General features: G+C 58.6%; 8 protein-coding genes across 8 annotated transcripts; 3 read left to right on the top strand and 5 right to left on the bottom strand.

The window, feature by feature from the left end:
- The first annotated feature begins 95 nt into the window (after positions 1–95).
- On the top strand, positions 96–3030 carry SDRG_15126 (hypothetical protein). Its single transcript, XM_008621290.1, has 3 exons — positions 96–2710; positions 2760–2962; positions 3012–3030. The coding sequence occupies exon 1, from the start codon at positions 132–134 to the stop codon at positions 2667–2669; it is 2538 nt and encodes an 845-aa protein (XP_008619512.1). The 5' UTR covers positions 96–131; the 3' UTR covers positions 2670–2710; positions 2760–2962; positions 3012–3030.
- Positions 3031–3171: 141 nt separating this feature from the next.
- SDRG_15125 (hypothetical protein) lies at positions 3172–3699 on the bottom strand (the record flags this gene model as incomplete). The annotated part of the gene is made up of 1 exon (XM_008621289.1): positions 3172–3699. One exon carries the CDS (start codon positions 3697–3699, stop codon positions 3172–3174), a length of 528 nt encoding a protein of 175 aa, XP_008619511.1.
- A 577-nt stretch (positions 3700–4276) lies between these two features.
- On the bottom strand, positions 4277–5220 carry SDRG_15124 (hypothetical protein). Its single transcript, XM_008621288.1, has one exon. It carries the CDS (start codon positions 5210–5212, stop codon positions 4334–4336), a length of 879 nt encoding a protein of 292 aa, XP_008619510.1. The 5' UTR covers positions 5213–5220; the 3' UTR covers positions 4277–4333.
- Positions 5221–6924: 1704 nt separating this feature from the next.
- On the top strand, positions 6925–8477 carry SDRG_15123 (hypothetical protein). Its single transcript, XM_008621287.1, has one exon. The coding sequence runs from the start codon at positions 6979–6981 to the stop codon at positions 8440–8442; it is 1464 nt and encodes a 487-aa protein (XP_008619509.1). The 5' UTR covers positions 6925–6978; the 3' UTR covers positions 8443–8477.
- A 1298-nt stretch (positions 8478–9775) lies between these two features.
- Positions 9776–12810, top strand: SDRG_15122 (ubiquitin-activating enzyme E1; the record flags this gene model as incomplete). The annotated part of the gene is made up of 2 exons (XM_008621286.1): positions 9776–10126; positions 10171–12810. 2 exons carry the CDS (start codon positions 9776–9778, stop codon positions 12808–12810), a joined length of 2991 nt encoding a protein of 996 aa, XP_008619508.1.
- A 27-nt stretch (positions 12811–12837) lies between these two features.
- Positions 12838–14495, bottom strand: SDRG_15121 (hypothetical protein). Its single transcript, XM_008621285.1, has 3 exons — positions 13275–14495; positions 13112–13230; positions 12838–13050 (listed from the first exon to the last, which is right to left on the bottom strand). The coding sequence occupies exons 1-3, from the start codon at positions 14455–14457 to the stop codon at positions 12925–12927; spliced, it is 1428 nt and encodes a 475-aa protein (XP_008619507.1). The 5' UTR covers positions 14458–14495; the 3' UTR covers positions 12838–12924.
- A 173-nt stretch (positions 14496–14668) lies between these two features.
- SDRG_15120 (hypothetical protein) lies at positions 14669–16448 on the bottom strand (the record flags this gene model as incomplete). The annotated part of the gene is made up of 7 exons (XM_008621284.1): positions 14669–15421; positions 15473–15551; positions 15602–15633; positions 15675–15756; positions 15800–15991; positions 16041–16104; positions 16150–16448. 7 exons carry the CDS (start codon positions 16446–16448, stop codon positions 14712–14714), a joined length of 1458 nt encoding a protein of 485 aa, XP_008619506.1. The 3' UTR covers positions 14669–14711.
- A 386-nt stretch (positions 16449–16834) lies between these two features.
- On the bottom strand, positions 16835–19109 carry SDRG_15119 (hypothetical protein; the record flags this gene model as incomplete). Its single annotated transcript, XM_008621283.1, has 7 exons — positions 16835–17475; positions 18114–18195; positions 18244–18275; positions 18325–18406; positions 18458–18649; positions 18690–18753; positions 18799–19109. 7 exons carry the CDS (start codon positions 19107–19109, stop codon positions 16904–16906), a joined length of 1335 nt encoding a protein of 444 aa, XP_008619505.1. The 3' UTR covers positions 16835–16903.
- Positions 19110–19756: the final 647 nt, after the last annotated feature.

The raw sequence follows: 19756 nt of genomic DNA, 5'->3' as shown, positions 1-19756 counted from the left end.
CACGAGCCAAGCGTCACCGTCGTCCCACAATGTCGCGCCACGAGGCGTTCCCAGTAGAACAACACGGTTTTATAGAGCTGCAGTAACGGCTGCAGCTCATACTGGTAGCAAGTACGTACATCAAAAACGATATGGCCTCGCGCTCCCGCACGTCGTCTGCGTCATCCAGTGCCGACGTCCGTGGTGGCTCCGAGTTTGAGCTGACCATCTCCGAGCAAGAAACGTTGAAACGCGTGACGGCGGGTCAAGGCAATGACGACGATGCAGCCAGTCGTTCGAGTGGCGAGATCGCCACTTCCGATGACGGTGCTCCCGACGGCCACGAGGCACCCAAGGACGCAGCATCCGTCACCAACGACGACGACGACGACGACGAGGACAGCCGCCACTACGAGCTTACGCCGTCCGAAAGGGAGATTCTGTCGTTTGACAACGCAGACGATCTCATTGCTGCCTACTTGGTGGCGCATCGGCTGGCAAATGCGACGAGCAATGAGCAGGCCGACGCGTCCGAGCCCGCATCGTCCGACGTTGTTGATGAAGACACTCGACCACTACCAACGGGCCGTCCTCGTCAAATCTTTTGCAACGAGACGCCTTGCGACTTGGTGTGGGAGCGAAAGAGCATTGAAGGTACCGTGTACATTCTCTTGCGCCCCGGCGCCCCGGACTTTACGGTGTGTGCGTCGTGCTTCGCGGCCTGCAAGCACACGTACGAGGCACCAGACGCCTTCACCACGAAGGCAGCGAGCGAGTTTCCACCGCTGACCGAGACGAGTCGCATGCGTCTCCAAGGCTACCAGAACGTAGTGCACCGGTGGCGCAATGACGGGCCGTGGATTGTCGGGATACTCATACTATCGCCGGTGGCAATGCCGCTCCTCGGTGTCCTGTCGGCGTGCAACGTCTCGTCGGCGTCACTGCATTGGGTGCTCGGACGTCCACTGGCCATTTGGCGCGGCCTCGACAAGGTTGCGCTATTTGTCTTTGGTATCTACTTGTCGGGCGTCCTCGTGCTGCTCATTTTAACTTGCCCGTTCCGGTCCCAAATCGTGTTTTGGGGACTCTTGGAGATCTACACACTCGTGTTTTTTGTCATGTACCTCATCGATCCGCCGACCGATTGCGAGTCGCTCTTCGAGGCACTTCTATCGCCCCTCTTTGCGATCCACAATATGCTACGGCGGCTCAGTCGGGCGTCGTCGCACGCCCTTTTGGTGCACTTTGCAGCCGAGGCAGCCGAGATTGACGTTACCACCTTACGCTTTATCGCAGCCGACGGGACGCCCGTGCCATCGGCGCACGTCGCGGCAGCCTTTGAAGCCGACAGTATCGCCCAGTACGAGCGACAGCGGCTCTCGTCGCCGTTGCATTACGTGCTTCTCTTCATTTGCGTCACGATTTTTCTCAACGAAATTTTGGTGGTCTCGTGGCCCGGCGGCGCAATGCCCATAAGCGTGCTCTTGCCGGGCGTGAACGGTCTCGTCACGTCGCCAAAGGACACCATGTACGCGGTGATGTTCAGCGTACCGGCTTGCACCAACGTATCTGCAACCACGGTGGACGCGTTGATCAATTTGTGGGTCGATCCGGTGCCGAGAGGCAGTCCGCACATCACGTTTGGCTTCACGTCCAACAGCTCGATCGCTACCTTCAACACAACCTTTGAGCTCGTTTCTTTGTGGGACGTCAACATCCAGCAGGTGCGCGCGCGCAATGTGACCATCGCACTCGATGACATGCAGTCAGCGCTCACGCTGCGCGCTCGGTTTCCAATGACGTGCAACGACGTCCTCGAACTGGACCTCAACTGGCATGTCGCGTTCGAGTCCGTGTCGCTCAGCGCATTCACCAACTACTTGGGTGCAGTCTACGCGCCAGTGGGTATCCTGCAGCTCATACTCGCGGTCAAGTACCTCATGCAGCTGGCGTCCATCACGATGCTCTTGTTTGCGAGCTCGTGCAAGATTTGGTCGCTCTGGCTGCGCTTCGATACGATATCCGCATTCGGACTCGACCTCCCGCTGAAAGGGCGCACGGTCATTGCGCTCACGGAGGGCGAGAACGTCCATGCGTGGTTCACACTCCGCAACGGCGTCCGAGCGGCCACGGCGCTCATTGCGGATTTTACGAGCGTGTTTATCTGCGGCGCGCTGCTCCAGTTTGCGTGTACGGCCGCCGGCATTCTAGTCTACTGCATTTCAGGCTCGGCGCCACTGCCCACGTACTTTTTACTTTTGATTGGCCTCTTTGGCTCGCTCTCGACGCTGACGATGCTCGTGCCACTGGCCGCCGCGCTCGACATTCAAGGCAAACACAGCGGGATGCTGCGAACGCACTTGCTCGAGCTCGAGTTTCAGCGCCAAAAAGCTGTGCAGTCAGGGGACGCCACGGGGTTTCCCGCGCGCATAGCCATGTTCGAGACCATCATTGACGCGATCGAGCACCATGACGACCGTCTGTCGTTTTTTGGGATTGAAATTTCACTCGCGCGACTCGCAACGCTCGGAGCGACCTTGGCGTCGCTTCTCTCGTTTGTGGCTTTTCGTGTTGTGCCCATCACGTGGTCGAATCTCAATGGCCTTGATTTGTTTGGCAGCACGTACAGAGATGCGCTGGACCCGCTCATCAACACGCCGCAAATCACCCAAGGCATCCTTCGTTTCTAATGCACAGCGTTTTATCCTAGTACTACATAGCTGCATCCAAGGTACTGTTCATAGCAGCGAGCGTCAAGCAACGCGTTGGGCTGAGTGTAGGTGAGCTTTCACTGTACGTGTCGTGAAGTGGTCGTCGCCGTGGACGCAATGTATGGGGTTCCGGGTATATTTGACTCTGGTTATCTTCGCACAGCAACTGCCTATACTGCGTTTCTATTCCCTACAGCCTACAGTTGTACTGGGGCACGCCACGACCGTCATTGGGATGTGCAGACCACATCACCACATACGTGGGCTACAAGGTCAAGGTGTCCAACTTGCCCCCGAGATCGTAAGTAGTATATGGTCTAGAGGGCCTTCGGCCTCGGTGTAGTTGCGTAAACGGACTTGGCATGTGCAATACTTAAAGGGGTTAGGTGACGAGCGTCAGGTCTTCACTGGCAACTCCATTTCGCAGTTCGCGATGGCACTGCCACTCGCAACCGTGCATGTTATTGTTACTTTGGTTCGCCTACGTGCCATACAGAGGCTCCGACCAGCTGTGGTATACGGTGCGGGAAAAGACCACCGATAAACCCGACCCAATCGAAAAAGTGAGTCCAACGAGGCGTGCCGTCGAGAGCTCGATGCCCCAAAAGCGAATCCGGTCGTCGTTAAGTCCGACCAGCGGAATGAGCTGCGACAAACATGCCATCATGCTCAGTCGATCGACCTTGGCGCGACGCCCTCGTTCATGGTGCAAACGCAGTACCAAGGCGTGGAGCATCGACTCGTGATTGGCTTGAATGTCGAGCGCCTTGGCCAATGGCAAGAGAAACACCAGTGTTGAGAGCGACCCGACCAGCATCAGAATCAAAAGGTTGTAGCCAGGTAGGCAGTAGACGACCAGGCCACCGACTGTGACCGCGAGCTGCACGAGAGCAATCGACATGAGCGCCGACACAAACTGCGTGTAGAAGGTGATGACCTTGAACACGCGATTGCGAAGTTGGTGCCACACGTCTAGATTCTGGTGCAGCGACAAATTCACTTTTTCCATGAGCGCGTCAAATTGCCAGATCGCTAATATCTGGAGCGACGAGCACCCGACAATGCCGGCATCTGGAAGCAGTATTTTGCCCGAAGAAAGGTCGACACCAGCGCAAAGCCTCGTGGTGCAGTGGCCAAACGGTCGTGAAGTGAATTTTCCGTGTACGTCGATGAATGCAGAGTCTCTTTGCAGTGAGACCGATCACTCAACTGCACTTGCACCACAGCCTCACTCAAACCGAGATCGCGCTTGTGCCTCAGCCTGCCTCGATCAAGTTCGACTACTGAGCATACACAACTATGAAAGTCCGACAATTTTTATTCGGCGTAGATTTACGCATCTATTTTGATTGTCGACCCACTTCAACGCCACCAACCAGGAGGTTCCTTCTAGTATTACGGCTACGTGTTCGTCCTATGTAGTTTGTAGTATGTTTCTGGGGGTGTACTCGCATTTTCTCAAGCAACGCCGCTTTCCTCTGGGCGTCGACGTCTTCATTGTTGGCACTGCCCTCAAATCCGTACGCCACACTCGATGCGAACTGGCGAGCGCAACGATGAAACCATGAGCCACAACTCATTGATGTACGAAAATGACGGTGTATATTCTACTATGCAATGCTCTCGTTTCAGATGAGAAATGTCTACTTGAGCTGCGTGACCTGGATGTCGCGGTCCACAAACGTCACGGCCGTGAGCGTGTTGTTGGCGACCGCGATCGCCTGCCACTTGCCCGGGTACGTCTCCCACGTCTCGAGGCCCGTCGACAGCTTGGCGCACGCAATCTCGAGGCTGTACGTGATCACGCACAGGTCGACGCCGTCCGACGCCAACTCGCGCGCGCGAAAGTCCGTGTCCACGTAGCCGAACGGGCGCACGGTCCAGACCGACGAATCGAGCGTCGAGTACTTGACGACGCCTTCGTAGTCGGTGATGTACACGTCGTTGCCGGCAATCGCGGTCTTGTACACATCCAAGCTGTCGCTGTCCGCGATCGTCACGGGCGAGTCCATCGCGCCGTTGGTGATCGCCGCACCAAAGAAGCGCGAGTCGGTGGTGCCCACGACGGTCTTGCCGTCGGTCGAGAACTGACGGGGCGACTCGTCCGCGCGAAGCGGCGTGTCGTGGGTCACACCCGACGCCAAGTCGACCGTCTGCATGAGGCGCGCACCGGACGCGCCGCCCCAGACAAGGGCGAGGCCGTTGGCCGTCGCGACCTGCTCGATCGGGTCAACGGTCGTCGCCACCTTCTTCCACTGCGCAAATTGCTGCGACGTGAGACCGCAGAACGCACCGTCGCCCGTCTTGACGCAGGCGTTCTTGCCGTCGAACGAGATCTCGTGGGCAAAGCCACCGAGGCTCACCCACTCACCCGGGGCGGGCGCCTTGGTGGGCGCGGCCGTCGGCGCCAGCGTCGTGGGGGCCATCGTCGGGGTGCCGCTGGCCGAGCCGCAGCCGTCGTGGTCGGCGGCCGAGAGAAGCGCGCTGGCAAAGAGCGTCGCGGAGAAGAGAGCAGCCTTCATGGTTGTCGAGGAGGAAGAGGAATTGGAAATGAGGTGAAAGACGATCACAGACAGGCCATCCTGAAGCACCACTTGATGGACGGCATTGCTGTTGACGGGGACAGGATAGGAGTCGTTACACACGCCATGCACATCAAGCGCGTAGAGACATACGACTGGCAGCACGCGCCACATGTCTCGGGCACGCGCCCCCACGCCGCTCGCGACCTGTCACGAGGCCGGATTGCTGCATGTCGCAGACGAGGCAATGTGTCTGCGATGACTTTGCAAAGCAAGTAGGACGCGCGTTGACCAACACGCCACGGTTCATCGTCAACCTTGCTGCATTCGCATTGTCGTACCTAAAAGCACCCGAAAGAGAGCAGTGTGCCAGGACACGGCGCTGTGATCAGTGAGCCAGGACATGTAGTTACTCGCATCAACCGACACGCGTCCAGCAGTGCAAAATGTATCGACATGTACCAGTATGGATGCCACCTTGCAGACGACAGAGGTGCTCGTATCACATGCTGATAAGGTAGGAACTGAACCAATGTCCTTGTGAATCCGTTCTGTGATCGAGTTCGGACAAGGCTATATGTTTTACGTGATGAGTGTCTTGCCTCGTATTTTGTGATCGAAGCCGTACCGAGTTGTCTATCATGTCGACGGCGATTTCATGTGCGAATGAGCTTGTGTATATTGTTCCGGTCTACCGATGTGATACTGTACGAAGCGGTTTCATGTTTGTACGGCTGAGGACGCATCAGCAAACATACGGAACATCGTAACAGATGCTTCTTCGGGTAGACAGTAGGACAACCAAACGCTGCGCCAGTTGTTGTTGTTGAAGTGGGTCGTCTATTAAAATAGGTACGTAAATCTACGCTAAATAAAATTGTCCAACTTTCTTCGTCGTGTAGGCGCTGGTGTTGATCTTGATCTAGGCCGGCGGAGGCAGGAGCGCGATCCCCGGGACAATGTGCTGGCGCAGCCACTCGTGTTGAGCGAGGAGCCGGAGAAGGCGACGGAGAGCCAACTGCCCTGGTGATTGAACGAGGCTGCGGTGCAAGTGCATTTGAGCGACACGCTTTGACGGCAACCGTCCATGGACTTGGCAGTGGGAGGTCGGCGCGAAAGACGCGATCGTTTCGGACGCGCCAGACGTTGAACCAGACGCAGGCGCGGAGCACTGGCCAGAGGTAGCGGAACGCGGCTCGGTGCATATTGGAGGCCGTCTTCGGCGTCGAAACGCTGCGGCAGTTCCACACTACAGCTCCCCCTCCCGCGATCCTCTCGCCCTCTCTGCGGTCATTCGGGTCAACGGAAGTCGGCTCACTGCTCACAACGATGAATTATCGACGCCACGCGGGACACGACGACAGTGGTCGTGAGCTTCGAGAGGGCGAGGAAAAGATGTGATCACGGAAGCTATGCGTCTTGGCGCAGGGTGATCTACCTCTTAGTGTCTCAGAGGGCAGATTGCTGGCGTGTTAGCGTTCAATACTGGTTCTAGTCCCGTCAAGAGCTTGTCGCCCGTCTTGCCACACGTTATTATTCCCTCGGGCTCATATAGGCGCACAACTGCGCGCGTGGCATCGGGCTCGGCGACACTGATGAATTGAGCGCAATGGTTGCCGTTGGACAAGATCGCTTTGCCCAAGGTCAAACAGCCCGTTCGTCCAATCACATTGCATAGCTCATGTCAAATTTCATTTCGTCCAATCAAGGTACGCCAAGCTCAAGTGTTATATCCGGATTGTACGTCCAAGTTCGAGTTGGTGGTGATGAGCATGACCAAGCGGCCGTGTGCAGCGCCGATCTCGGTGGGTCACGCTGGCGTCCTTGTCCACATCGCCCAGTGCTTGGACTCGACAAAGGACGTTCTCTCGCTGCTTCAGGCGCTGCCACGTGATGCACTCGACGCGCCGCTAACTGCGCTCCGGACGCTCTTGCTTACGCCTGGCGCCTTGGACGACAGCCACTGGCCGCAGGTGTGCATCGAAGACATTGATGGCCAATACACGTCCACTGTGCTCACTGCGCTGCCGGCCTTCAGCTCGATCTCGGTCGACAATCTTGACCGGCTCAATGGCGTCCTAGGGACCATTTATCCCGCCACGGCGATCATCCATTTTGCAGCCAAGTGGGGTTACAAGATCACGTCCATTCGCGTCTCCTCGAACGTGCACCACATGGACGTCTTTGGTCGCATGCTTGTTCACTGCAACAACCTCAGCAGTATTCGCACCGAGGTACACACGTGGGACGCTCCGTTTGCTGCTGCGATCGCGTGCGCAGCGCAGTCCGTCACGCGCATAGAGATTACCGCAGCGTACAACAATGCGTTTGCAAGCGAGAGCTGGCTACCAATTCTCACAGCGTGGCTCGCCTCGGGTCGCGCGCAACACTTGGGGCTCCGCTGCCTCGATTTCAATCACGATACGAGCTTGGGGCGCGCGATTGCCGCCGCTTCATCGCTCACGAGCCTCTCGCTGTTGGGCGTCGACGGTGTCGTTCGGGGCCTCCTCGATGCCAATGTGCCACTGCCCAACATCACAAAGCTGCGCCTTGAAACAGACAGTGGCCATATCGACGTGCGACTGTTATCCAACGTGATCTCGCTCTCGACGCTGTGCGCGCTCGAGCTCATCGGGAACGACACATCCGACTATACGTTTGTTCTGGCGCTGCTGCCGCGCATGTTGATGCTGCGCGACCTCACGTTGCAAAAGTGCACGCTGCATGCGATGCCAAATGCGATCGACGCCCCTCGCCACTTGCGGGCCTTGAGCTTGAACCAATGTACGATCGACGGCGCCGGGTGGGATCTCCTCGCATGGGCGTCGCAGTCGCCATGCTTCCAAAGCGTGTCGCTCAGCCATGCTGAAGATCTGCTCGCAACGCCGCTGCGATTTGGCCGCTGCCTTCGGCAATGGATGGCGGCTGGTGTCGAGCGCCTCGTGCTGGATGGCACCGAAGTGGACCACATAATGGGCGCGGTCATCGCCATGACGCTCTGTGATACTCACCGACGCCGACCATTTGAGCTATGCCTGGACAGCAATAATTTGGACTACGCAGCGGCCGACTTGCTGATCGAGGCGCTGACAACGTGCACCGGTGTCATCCTCAAATTCATGAACCACTCCGTATATCAAGACTCCTGTAAGCTGCAGGCCGTGGCGGCCGAGCTCCAGCTGCGCGCCGTATACAACGTGCCAGAGTTGCGTATCTTCAGCCCATCGTAGTTGACCGTCAATAACGATTTCTTCCCAGAGGCAGATCTATTCTTCACCGAAGCCGCCACGGACGACGGCATCATTGCCGTACGTGCCGTTGCAGACACCACAGAGGAGATGGGGCAACGCATCATCGTTGGCCGCGCGCATGAACCGAATCAAGCGAAAAACGGAGACGACGTTCCAGAGCGCACTTTTCTTGAGAGACGACTCGACTACCGCTTCGCGTAGACTAGCACGCGGGATGACCAGTTGATGCGCCAGCGATGCCGCCGCCGAAGCGCACTTGCGCAAGGTTGATATCCGAGATCAAATTTTGCCAGTATTGTCAATGCCACACAGGAAAAAGCTGTGCCCATGCTGCGCCGGTGGGAGGTCGAGCTCCGCAACGACAGCATCAAACACGGCGCAATGTAGCCAATCAACGCACCAAATTCCGTCAGCATGCCATTTTCAGCCAATAGAAGCCGCGGGATCCACTTTAAAGAGCCATGACGCACTCCACGGCCTCTTGGTGCACGCCTTTGCCGTGCAGCGCTTCGCGCCAGATCGATACGCACTCGCTCCGCTCCCGGCGGGGGCAGAGGCTTAACAGTCACATTCGTTTACAGAAGTTTGAGATTACAGAATAGTTTGTGGCACTGACAATGCATCCCTCTTTCTTTTAATGACGTGCGTGTCTGATCATGGTGTTTGATGACCGACGTGGCGAAGCCGGTCACCCTCATGTTGACAGAGAAGGCCACGCGCATTACTATGCATTCTGATGAAGCTGTACTAGGAGACATGCCATCGTTCCATCTTTGCACGGACAAGCGCAGCGCTGCGGCGATGCATCTGGGCCTCGTGTCGAGCTCGTCCAACGTAGCTTTTGCTCGCGGACCTGAGCAAACGTGTTGACGTATGAAGCGCCGACGTCCTTTGTCATGCTTGCATGTCTTTGGCGTGTGCGCACTACGTGCCGCTGCCAAGCACGCCATGGTCGACGTGGTTTTCGAGAGCAGAGCCATGCAGAGGCCAACGCGTCAGTCGACGCCACCGTGACGTCGTCCGACCGAGCTCGTCCATGGACGCAGCTATAGCATCATACGTACATGAATGTTCCTTGCATGGACCATGGCGTCTTGGCCTGCGATGGACGCAGCCTTGTTCATGGCGCAGCTCTTCCGCGAGGCCGTCGGCGCAGCAGCCGTCGTCGTCATCGTCTCGACGCCCGAGGATTCTTGAACAAGATTTTGTATTTTTATGCCATTCCTATTAAAAAATACACTTGGATTTTGTATGCTAGAGGGCAAAATGCAGGTCAGTGTCGAAATTGCGTGGTGAAGCAGAGGTCGAAACCATGGCCGCCAAGATCGACGAGGGGCTCTACAGCCGGCAGCTCTACGTCATGGGCCACGAGGCTCAGGCGCGCATGGGCGAGTCCAACGTCCTCCTCCTCAACCTCGACGGGCTCGGCATCGAGATCGCCAAGAACATCGTGCTCGCCGGCGTCAAGTCGGTGACCGTTGCCGACGACGCGCCATCGACCTTTATGGACCTCTCGGCGCAGTTCTACATCACCGAAGACGATGTCAAGAACCAGGTTGGGCGCGCCGAGGCCAGCTGGCGCAAGCTCGCCGAGCTCAACCCGTACGTGCCCGTGCACCACCATGTCGGTGCCATTGACGAGGCCTTCCTCGGGCAGTTCCGCGTACGTCATGTGGTCCATGCTACATAAGGTCTCACGCTGCGTAGGTTGTCGTGCTCTGCAATGCGTCGCGCGCCTACGCGACGCAGATCAACCAGATCTGCCACAAGCACAACATTGCGTTCATTGCGACCGAGGCCCGTGGTGTGTTTGGGTCGGTCTTTTGCGACTTTGGCGACGCCTTTGTCGTCGCGGACAAGGACGGCGAGCAGCCGATCACGTGCATGGTCGCGTCCGTCTCGCCGTTGACCGAGGCCAAGCTCCTCATCACGGTCACGGACGACGCGCGCCACCAGATGGAGACAGGCGACCACGTAACCTTCCGCGAGATCCAAGGCTTGAGCCACCTCAACGGGTGCGCGTCCGTGCCGATCACCGTCACGGGTCCGTACACGTTTACGATCGACAACCTGTCCCGTGCGACTGCATCCGGCGCGTTTGGCTACGTCACGCAGGTCAAGCAGCCGGTCACGCTCGCCTTTGCGCCCATGGATGTGGCCACCGAGACGCCGGGCGAGTTTCTCCTGAGCGACTTTGCCAAGATCGGTCGCTCCGAGGTGCTCCATGTGGCGTTCCAGGCGCTCGACCAGTTTGCCGCGACCAACGGCGCGCTGCCGACGTCGGGCGACAGTGACATGGCGTCGCAGGTGCTTGCGCTCGCCAAAAACATCAAGTCGATCGAGGTCGAGTGGACCGAGGCAAATGAGGAGGTCGTCCGGGCGCTGGCGCGGTCGGCGCGCGGTGTCGTGTCGCCCATGACCGCGCTGCTCGGTGGCATCGTCGGCCAAGAAGCGCTGAAAGCGTGTTCGGGCAAGTTTACGCCGATCCACCAGTGGTTCTACTTTGACGCGATGGAGTGCCTGCCGTCGTCGCCGTTGACGGCCGAGGAGTGTGCGCCCCGTGACTCGCGCTACGACGGCCAGATTGCCGTGTTTGGCCAGTCGATTCAGAGCATGCTCCAAGGCCTCAACCTCTTCCTTGTCGGCGCCGGAGCCATCGGCTGCGAAATGCTCAAGAACTGGGCGCTCATGGGGCTCGGGACGTCGGCGGCCGGCGGCATTCATCTCACCGACATGGACCTGATCGAAAAGTCGAACTTGAACCGCCAGTTTCTCTTCCGGAGCACGGACGTCGGGTCGGCCAAGTCGACGACGGCGGCCAAGGCCATTCGCAGCATCAACCCCGAGGTTCGCGTCTCGGCGCACGTTGCCCGCGTCGGCGACGAGACGGAAGCGCTGTTTGACGATGCGTTTTACGAGCGGCTCTCGGGCGTCTGCACCGCACTCGACAACGTCCAGGCGCGCCTCTATATGGACGCGCGGTGCCTCTTTTATGGACTGCCCATGCTCGAATCCGGGACGCTCGGCACGAAGGGCAACACGCAGGTGGTTGTGCCGCATGCCACGGAGAACTATGGTGCGTCGCGCGACCCGCCGGAGAAGAGCATCCCGATCTGCACGCTCAAGAATTTCCCGAACGCGATCGAGCACACGCTGCAGTGGGCGCGCGATTGGTTCGAAGGCACGTTCTTTCAGTCGCCAAGCGACGTCAACGCCTACGTGTCGACCCCCGACTTTGTCGCCAAGCTCCACGCGCAGAACGCGAGCGCCGAGACGTTTGCGCGCCTGTCGTCGTCGCTTCAGGCGGCGCCAACATCCTACGACGACTGCGTTGCGTACGCGCGGCTGGAGTTTGAAGAGCTCTTTGCGAACTCGCTCAAACAACTGCTGCACAACTTCCCGCTCGACCAAGTGACGACGACCGGGACGCCGTTCTGGTCGGGGCCGAAGCGCGCGCCGACGCCGATTGTGTTTTCACCGCGTGACCCGGTGCACGGCGAGTTCATCGCGTCGGTCGCCGCCGCCCGCGCCCAGGTCTATGGCCTCCCGGTGACTGGCGACTGGGCGTCGATCCTCCAGAAGGTGCACGTCCCCGCGTTTGTGCCCCGGGACGGCGTCAAGATTGCGGCCAGCGACGAAGAAATGAAGAGCAACAACGATGGCGCGTCGGGCAATGTGGCGCTGCCGCCGCCGGCGTCGGTGACGCTGCGCCTGCACCCGATCGAATTTGACAAGGACGATGACGCGCACATGCGCGTGATTGTCGCCACGTCCAACCTCCGCGCGCGGGCGTACAAGATTCCGGAGGCCGACTTGCACCAGTCGCGCTTCATCGCGGGCAAGATCATTCCGGCGATTGCGACGACGACGGCGCTTGTCACTGGTCTTGTGTGCCTGGAGCTCATCAAGGTCTTCCTCAAGAAGCCGCTCGAAGCGTACAAGAATGGCTTTGTGAACCTCGCGTTGCCGCTCTTTGCGTTTTCCGAGCCCATTGCGCCCAAGGTGACGACGACGATGCTGATGGAGAAAGACTACAAGTGGACTGCGTGGGACCGGCTCGAGATGGCGCAGGGCGACATGACGCTCAAGGCGCTGCTAGCGTACTTTGAAGAGACGTACGGCGCGGAAGTCTCGATGCTGTCGTACGGCGTCACGATTCTGTACGCCATGTACTCGGCCAAATCGCGCTCCAAGGAGCGCATGGCGATGCCGATTTCGGAGCTCGTGACGTCGATCACCAAGCAGGCGCTGCCACCCAACCAAAAGTACCTCATCCTCGAAGTGTGCGCGACGGACCTCGACGGCGAAGACCTCGAACTGCCCTACATTCGGTACAAGTTTCGCTGATGTGACTTGACCAACGAGTGTGCTCTGTCTGTACTGCGTTGTTTGTGGACAAAAAGACACTAGTTTTGGAGGCAAATCGTAAGGGCAAATAAGTGGGCTAAGAACTCAGTAGAGTTAGTTGGCGCCCGTGCTGTCGACGTAGAAGAGCGGCACGTCGGCGTCCGGCGCCGCGAGCGTCTCGGCGTCGACCGCGTCGGCGTCCGCACCCGACTCGACCACCGACGACTGGCTCTGGACTTTCTATTAGTCAAAAAGAGGTATGAGACATGCCATCTCTAGAAAGGACGATGGCGAGGCGCACCTCGAGCAGCTCGAGAATGTCGTCGTCCGTCCACTTGGGCGAGAGCAAGTCGACGCAAAGGGGCTTCTCGGCCGCCAAAACCGCTTCGACCTGCGTCCGCAACGCGTCCGAGAGACCGCCTACACACTCAATTCGCACGCGCAAAGTACATCGCAGGACGTACTGAGCGCCACAAGACGCAGCCAGTCGAGGAGCTTAAAGGGCACCGGGAGGCTCGTGAGCTGCGTGATCAGGCTCGAGAGCTCGTGGCACTGGCCGAGGCGGGCAGCCTTGAGGTACACGCGAGCCTTGCGGAGGCACGCCACGTGCGTCAGCAAGACCTGGCGGCCCATACCCACGTCGAACGTCATCGTCCGCAGCGCCTGAAGCACGAGGCGCGTGAGCGGGGCGTCCTTGGCGACGACAGCCGACGCCGGCCGCGGCAGCGACAGCGCCATGAGCACCACGTCGATGAGCCAGCCCTTGGCCTCGAGGTACGCGACCGCGAGCAGATCGCAGACGAACGCGTCGGGCGTCGTCGACGTCGTCACCGTTCGTTCGTCGTCGTCCGAGTCGTCGTCCGAGTCGACGGCCGCCGACGTATTTGTTGGCGCGGGGAAGAAAAGGACGAGGGTCAGCGTGACAGCGTAGAGCTGCGCGAGGGCATGCGTCTCGGCGGCCGACGCCGATGTCTCGGTCGTCGGCGCCGGCGTGTAGAACGAGATGATCGACGGCGTCGATGGCGTCGGCAGCGGCCGGTGGAAGCCGACAAGGCGCAGCGTGTCGAGCAGCACCGACTGGAGGCGGTCGCTTGCCTCAAACACCGTGTGCGACGCCATGCGCTCCAGATACGCATGCAGCAGGGGCAAGAGCTTGGCGACGTAGAGCGCGACGGCGTGGCCAGGCTCCTGGAGCGACGGCAAGGCGGACGCAAGGCCGTTTGTCGCGAGCTCGTGCGCCAGCGTGGTGCAGATCTGCGCGACGGCGTCAACGAGCTCGGTCGGCGACGCGGTCGACGCATCGAGAGTCGTCGGCACGCTGTAGTTGAAGAAGACTTCGGCGGGCGTCACGGGCATCTCGACGAGCTTGGTCGCGTGCGTGGCCTGCAGAAGAAGGTCGTACTCTTGCTCGGCGAGGCAGCGGTCCGAGGCCGGCGCGGCCGCGGTCGCAGTCACGGTCTGTTGAAAGAGCGCGACGTAGTGCTCCATGTCACGCTGCAGGAGGCCCTTGAGGCCCGAGTTGGGCAGCGAGGCGACCGCGGTCTCGAGCTTCTCGCGCAGCTCGGCCTGCGAGAAGGGCAGGTGGGGCAGCTCATTGAGCTTGGCGCTCAGGAGGCGCACGAACTTCTCGGCCTTGGTCGTCGACATGATCTTGTGACCTCTGGCACGCACTGAGGTTGCTACCATTGGTCCTCAGCAATCCGGATAGAGAGGATGATGATTGGCTTTTGGAATGTATCCGGATGTGAACGCGCCAATGATCATGCAGCAGGCGGGATCCAACCACCTCCTCCGCCACGACAGCTCGGTCGCTCGCCAGTATCGGCTGCCATGCAGCGCTGCAGCAAGATCAAGCAATGGCGCTACGGTCTAAATGTGCTGATAGAGTCATCGGTGCCAAGCTACGAGTCTAGTACGTAGTGAGGCGCCCGCTTCAAGTCCTCGTTGTGGGTCCGTCGCCGCTCGCGCTTGGCCCGCGCGTGGCTACGACGCACCGAATTCGCTTCGGCCGAGTCGCGCCGTGACGCAGCGCGGTGGATAAGTGCGTCTTTCAGCGGCGGAATCGCCTCAGGTTGCCGGCTCGTCAGCGTGCTGCGGCGTGGCGACTTGGCCGCGTTCAAGGGCGCGCAGCGGCCGGCAATGTCAAGCTGCGGCGTCGCCGTACTCGAACTGCTCGCGCCCAGTGCGGTCGATGGACGCTCAACGCCCACAGTTGCGTCGGTTGGCGCTTGCGGGCTTGCGTTGTCGGTGGCGTGCGACCGAAGGTCGACGTACAAAATGCCTTTGGGATCCCGCGCACGCGTTGGCGGCGATGATGTCGGTCGGGACGGGCTGCTAGCCGTTGCACTGGTGGCTTTGGTGCCGTCCGGCGGTGTCGACGCTCGGTTGTTGTTGCTACGTGCTGGCTGCCCCGTCCGTTGGGCCAGTTGGATCGCCCCCAACGTAGTTTTTCGCCGGTGGGTCGCTGCCGGCTTGGAAATCAAAAGGCGGTTTTGGCGTTCGAGCTTGGCCGTGACGGGTACGCGGAGTGCGTCCATGGCGTCTAAATACCAGTGCACAGTGGCTGTTGACACGCGCTTGACAGCGAGGGCCACGTCGCGGAAGCGGACGTCTACGCCGTGTAGTTGAATTAGCGTCGGTTATGCCTCCACGAGGCGCGCACGACGGAGTTTGCGAAGGTGAATGCGGCCGTGCTCGACATGCGAGACGCCGTCCAGGATCGCGTACAAGAGGCGGACGTACTAAGACAGTGTGTGTGTCGCTCTCGAGAGACATTTTTTTCCAAATGTACATCATTCGCATCGAGCGAGTCGCACCACAAGTCTATAAACTAAAATGGTGATACCGCTGTGACCGCATCGTACCGATGAGCTCAAAGAGAGAAAGGTGAAAGAGCTCGTAGTCGAGCGGACTGCTGTCGTTGTTGGTGTCGCGCAACCAGTCGTCCTAGCAAATAGAGAATTTTATCCGAATTCGACAAATGGCATACTTGAATTTTGGCTTTCGAGTCCCGAATGTCATATCGCTCGATCAAGTATTTGTGAATGCGAAGATAGAGGCGCTGATAGCTCTCGACGTCCATGGTATCTCTGGTTGGCGGCACGACCGCAGCCCAAAACTGACGCGTGAGCCGCAGCAGGATCGGGTCATACCGAATGCCCAAGCGGCGCGCCACGTTGTCCTGTTCGCGTTCATGAGTATGTGATGTCGCTGCACGTTGCACGAAGTACGTCAGTGTAGTACGCTTCGTTGCCTTGGCGGTCGTACGGTCCCGTGGCGTCGCCTAGTTTGCTGCTGCACACATAGTCTCGTTGATGCGTACGCTTGTAGCGGATGTACCCGTCGTGAACGAGCTGCTCGATGACGCGTCGTAGACTGTTGGCGTGCCCCAACAGCCGCGGCACGGTCGGGACCGCGTCTTTGCGACCGCTGCTGTTCAGCGAGGATGACGAAGCCTGGCGGTGCACGCTGGCCAACGCCTGGCGAATGTCAAAGTTGGACGAGGACCGAGGACTGTGGACGCTGGCCTTGGCGCCAACGACCGTGTCGACGAGCGACGGCTGCTCGTCGAGCGCATCGAAGACGTCTTCAAGCGATTTAAGCCGCTTGAGTGTCGGGCGGCGGCTCAGCACGGCCATGACGTCGTCGGAAGTGACGACTTCGTTATAAAAGGCAAGCGTTTCACACTCCAAAATAGACAAGTTGTGACGACTTTCTAGGGGGTCATTTTAGGGTGGTAAGTGCCGCCTTCTTGTCCTATGCTAAACGCCCGGCCGTTGGTACTCGACGAACTAACTTTGCTGCTCTATGAGTCCGTGGGGTCTCTCGGTACCATGGGGGGGCAAGGTTGGGTGCCAGCAAATGACGAATGGCTGTCCGCTTCCATATATTTTAATTCAAGGTGCATATCTTGCACGTGCAAGATGACTCATCACGCTTACTGACCCGTTGAAACGCTTTTTATTTGGAGATGCGCAAATGAGTCGACACAGCCGACGTCTTTGCTAGCGTGTCGAGGAAACCATGTCGTGTTAGCATCCTTAGTCGTGTTTATTGATGGCAAGAACAACCAGAACAACTAAAGGGCGGGGAGTCAAATCAAACGCTCGTCCTCGGGCACCTTGGGTGGCGACGTGTGAAAGTAGTCGTACAGCGGCGCGTCGTCCTGTGTCTTTTTGAGCTCGTGCAAGGCGCGGGCTTGGCTGCGCTTGATCCAGCGGTGCTCGATCGGGTACGTGGAGGGTGAAAACAGAATCGCTCCTTTGAGCGGCGACGACGCGCACTCGGGTAGCCGCGCCGCATTCGACTTTTCCTCGTACTGCCACACGGCGACGCGGCGCGGGGCGTCTTCAGTAGACGTCTCGATACAGTGCCCTTCAACGTCCATTTCGATGGTTTCGGGCAGTCGCGGTGACGAGAGCCCGAGGCGAGCCGCTGGTCGAGTTCGCATTGGCGAGTGCGGTCGCGCCATCGGCGGCTGGTCGACGTCAAACTCAAAGTTGATCGGCGGTACCGCGTGGCCGTTGATGTCGATGTACACGATGCTGCTGTTGTATCCTTGCTGAGGCGCCAACGGTGTACTGCGCTTTAGCGGGGACGATTTGGGTCGCGGCCGGGGGGGGCCATCGGGCTTGGGAGGGCTCGGCACCATTTGCTGTCGGTCGCCTACAGTGTCCAGCAGCAACTCCGTCGCTTTCGCTTTGGGTGGGCTTGGCGATAGTTTCGTGGGACTGCTCTTGGGTGGACTTGCTGGTCGGGAGGGGCTTTTTTTCGGTCGGCTCGTTGGTTTGGCTAGACTGTTTCTTGTTGGATGTTGTGTCTTGGACGCGCTGGACGCTGTCTTGGTTGTCGTTGGTAGATACGTCGTCGATGTTTCGTTCAACGACTCGGAAACTGGAGGTGACGGGGCTTCGTCATGAAGTGACGTTCGGCTCGTTTGCGTCGCGACAGTGGCGTGCCCTGAAAAATGTAGATTTACGTATTCTTGACCTGAGCAAGCAAATAACGCTACCAAGTCGGGTCGGTGACAGTTTGATGGTTGTTTTTGTCGTCGTGGGAACGTGATTCGACACCAGTGGCTTGGTGGGTGACTTGGACGACCGACGTGGCGGGGCGCTTTGGGGTGGGGCTTTTTCGGGCTTGATCTTTTTCAGAAAATGTGCTTCTTCCGCTATCGGTTTGGTCGGCGACGTCGACTTGGTTCGCGCCGACGGCGCTGAGAGAGGTCGGACTTTTGTATCGAGTGCGCGAATGTCTAAACCAAGCACCTAGCGTGTTTGAAGGAACGAGGGTAGGGCTAATACCTCGGAGAGATTTGAGAAAGGCGACGTCTTCTTTGTTCAAGCGCGTGATACCGTCGAGGAGCGATGCCAAGAGGTTGATGTACTATCGCCAACGCGTCACTACAGCTCCATAGAGACAAGGGTATCGTACGTCTTGGACCTTGACCGAGTTGCACCAGATATCTAGCCAAAGAAAACAGTGCTCTCCAGCGCTTTGGAGGATGCGCGCTACCGATGGTTTCAAACAATGCTGCGTGAAAAAGCTCGTAGCTTAAGCCTCGACAGTCGCCGTTCGTGTCGCGTCGCCAGTCATCCTGGTATAAATCCAATTGTCATTGGATATCCGCTAGAGTCGAACCACTCACCTCGAGGTTGATGGCACCGGCCTCAACGCGATAGATCTTGGCCAGCACTTTGTGAATCCGGAGAAAGATTTGCTCGTAGCGGTGGACGTCCATTGTCTCAACCATGGGCGGCACCACGGTCGCCCAGAAAAGCTTACTCAGCCGAATGAGCTCCGGGTGCCGGCGCAGTTGTAGACGCCGAGTGACGTTTTTCTAGACAAACGTGAGAATTCTGTGAGAAAACACGCCACACCCGCGTGTAGAACGCCAAGTTGCCTTGCTGCGTGTAGAGTGTCTTGTTGTTGGTGACAATGGCCCTGTGTACTTATATAAGCACAAAGACTGGCAAATATGTTGTTTACCCTTGCGCGACCAGCTCTTTTAGCACTTGACGAAAGTTGCGCACGTGGTCCGTGAGCTTGGGGACGACGGAGGGCGTGATGACGGATGTTGGTGCCGGCTCTGCCGTCTTTATGTCGGCAACGGTGCCACTGGATGCTACCACCGCAGCGGGCTCCGCGTCGCTGAACGAACCGCGGTGTTGGCGCTGGAGCATTTGACCGACGCTCACGTGCTGCTGTCGTCCGACCGCTAATTTTGGTGGGGACGAAGAGAGACCCGTCGCATGCACAGTCACTTCAGCAGGGTCGGCGTCCTTGCCCAAAAGCGTCATGCGGCTGCCTCCCGATGAAAATAGGTTTTTCACAGTGGAGGTTCAAAATGCTATTGTTGGCCTCGACAGACGACCTGCTACAACGCCCGCGCATTGCACAAATACCGTCACCTCGACAAGTAGTGCGTACGAAACAAAACGAGTCGACCATCGACGGTGTCGTCGGCGGTGAACGACTCGAAACCAGGATAGGACGAGTATCCGGATACGGTTCCGCTGGATTTTGGAATCCCTTGGGGATCCAACGGCAAACGTCCCGAGCAGAGCATAAACCTGCCGACTGCTTCGCGTGCCAATTAGCAGCGACACTTGAGTCCCATGCGGCAAAACAGAGCTGAACTGGTGTAAGTCAAAGGGCTACCTCCATGGCAGCGCACAAGGGAACACATTTGTGTTTTGCGCGCGTTGGAAGTCGAAACGACCTTTTACGAAGGTGTCCACCGGCATCTTGCTAGCATTCTTGACAAGCCTCACCTCACCCGAGGTCCTGGCAAGAATAATAGAGGTTTAACGCCCTTTGCCTCCTGAGCAAGCTCGCCATTGTGAAAGACGTCATTTGCCACGCACCTCCCTTCTCGCGCCGCACGTCCGCCACATTTTGAACCAATTCCATAAAAAACCACCGTGTGGGAGTGGAACCCAGTGTA

Source organism: Saprolegnia diclina (genome assembly GCF_000281045.1).
Source record: "Saprolegnia diclina VS20 unplaced genomic scaffold supercont1.84, whole genome shotgun sequence".
Lineage (NCBI taxonomy): Eukaryota > Oomycota > Saprolegniomycetes > Saprolegniales > Saprolegniaceae > Saprolegnia > Saprolegnia diclina.
Note: the sequence above shows the minus strand (reverse complement) of the source record. Positions and strands in the feature narration are given on the sequence as shown.

Bases quoted from the DNA above. Each gene is read 5' to 3' on its own strand.
- SDRG_15124 (XM_008621288.1), bottom strand. From the start codon at position 5,212: ATGAAGGCTGCTCTCTTCTCCGCGACGCTCTTTGCCAGCGCGCTTCTC.
- SDRG_15126 (XM_008621290.1), top strand. From the start codon at position 132: ATGGCCTCGCGCTCCCGCACGTCGTCTGCGTCATCCAGTGCCGACGTC.
- SDRG_15123 (XM_008621287.1), top strand. From the start codon at position 6,979: ATGAGCATGACCAAGCGGCCGTGTGCAGCGCCGATCTCGGTGGGTCAC.
- SDRG_15121 (XM_008621285.1), bottom strand. From the start codon at position 14,457: ATGTCGACGACCAAGGCCGAGAAGTTCGTGCGCCTCCTGAGCGCCAAG. The intron at 13,231-13,274 runs GTACGTCCTGCG...TTGAGTGTGTAG, and splicing joins GCTGCGTCTTGTGGCGCTCA to GCGGTCTCTCGGACGCGTTG. The intron at 13,051-13,111 runs GTGCGCCTCGCC...TTTGACTAATAG, and splicing joins ACATTCTCGAGCTGCTCGAG to AAAGTCCAGAGCCAGTCGTC.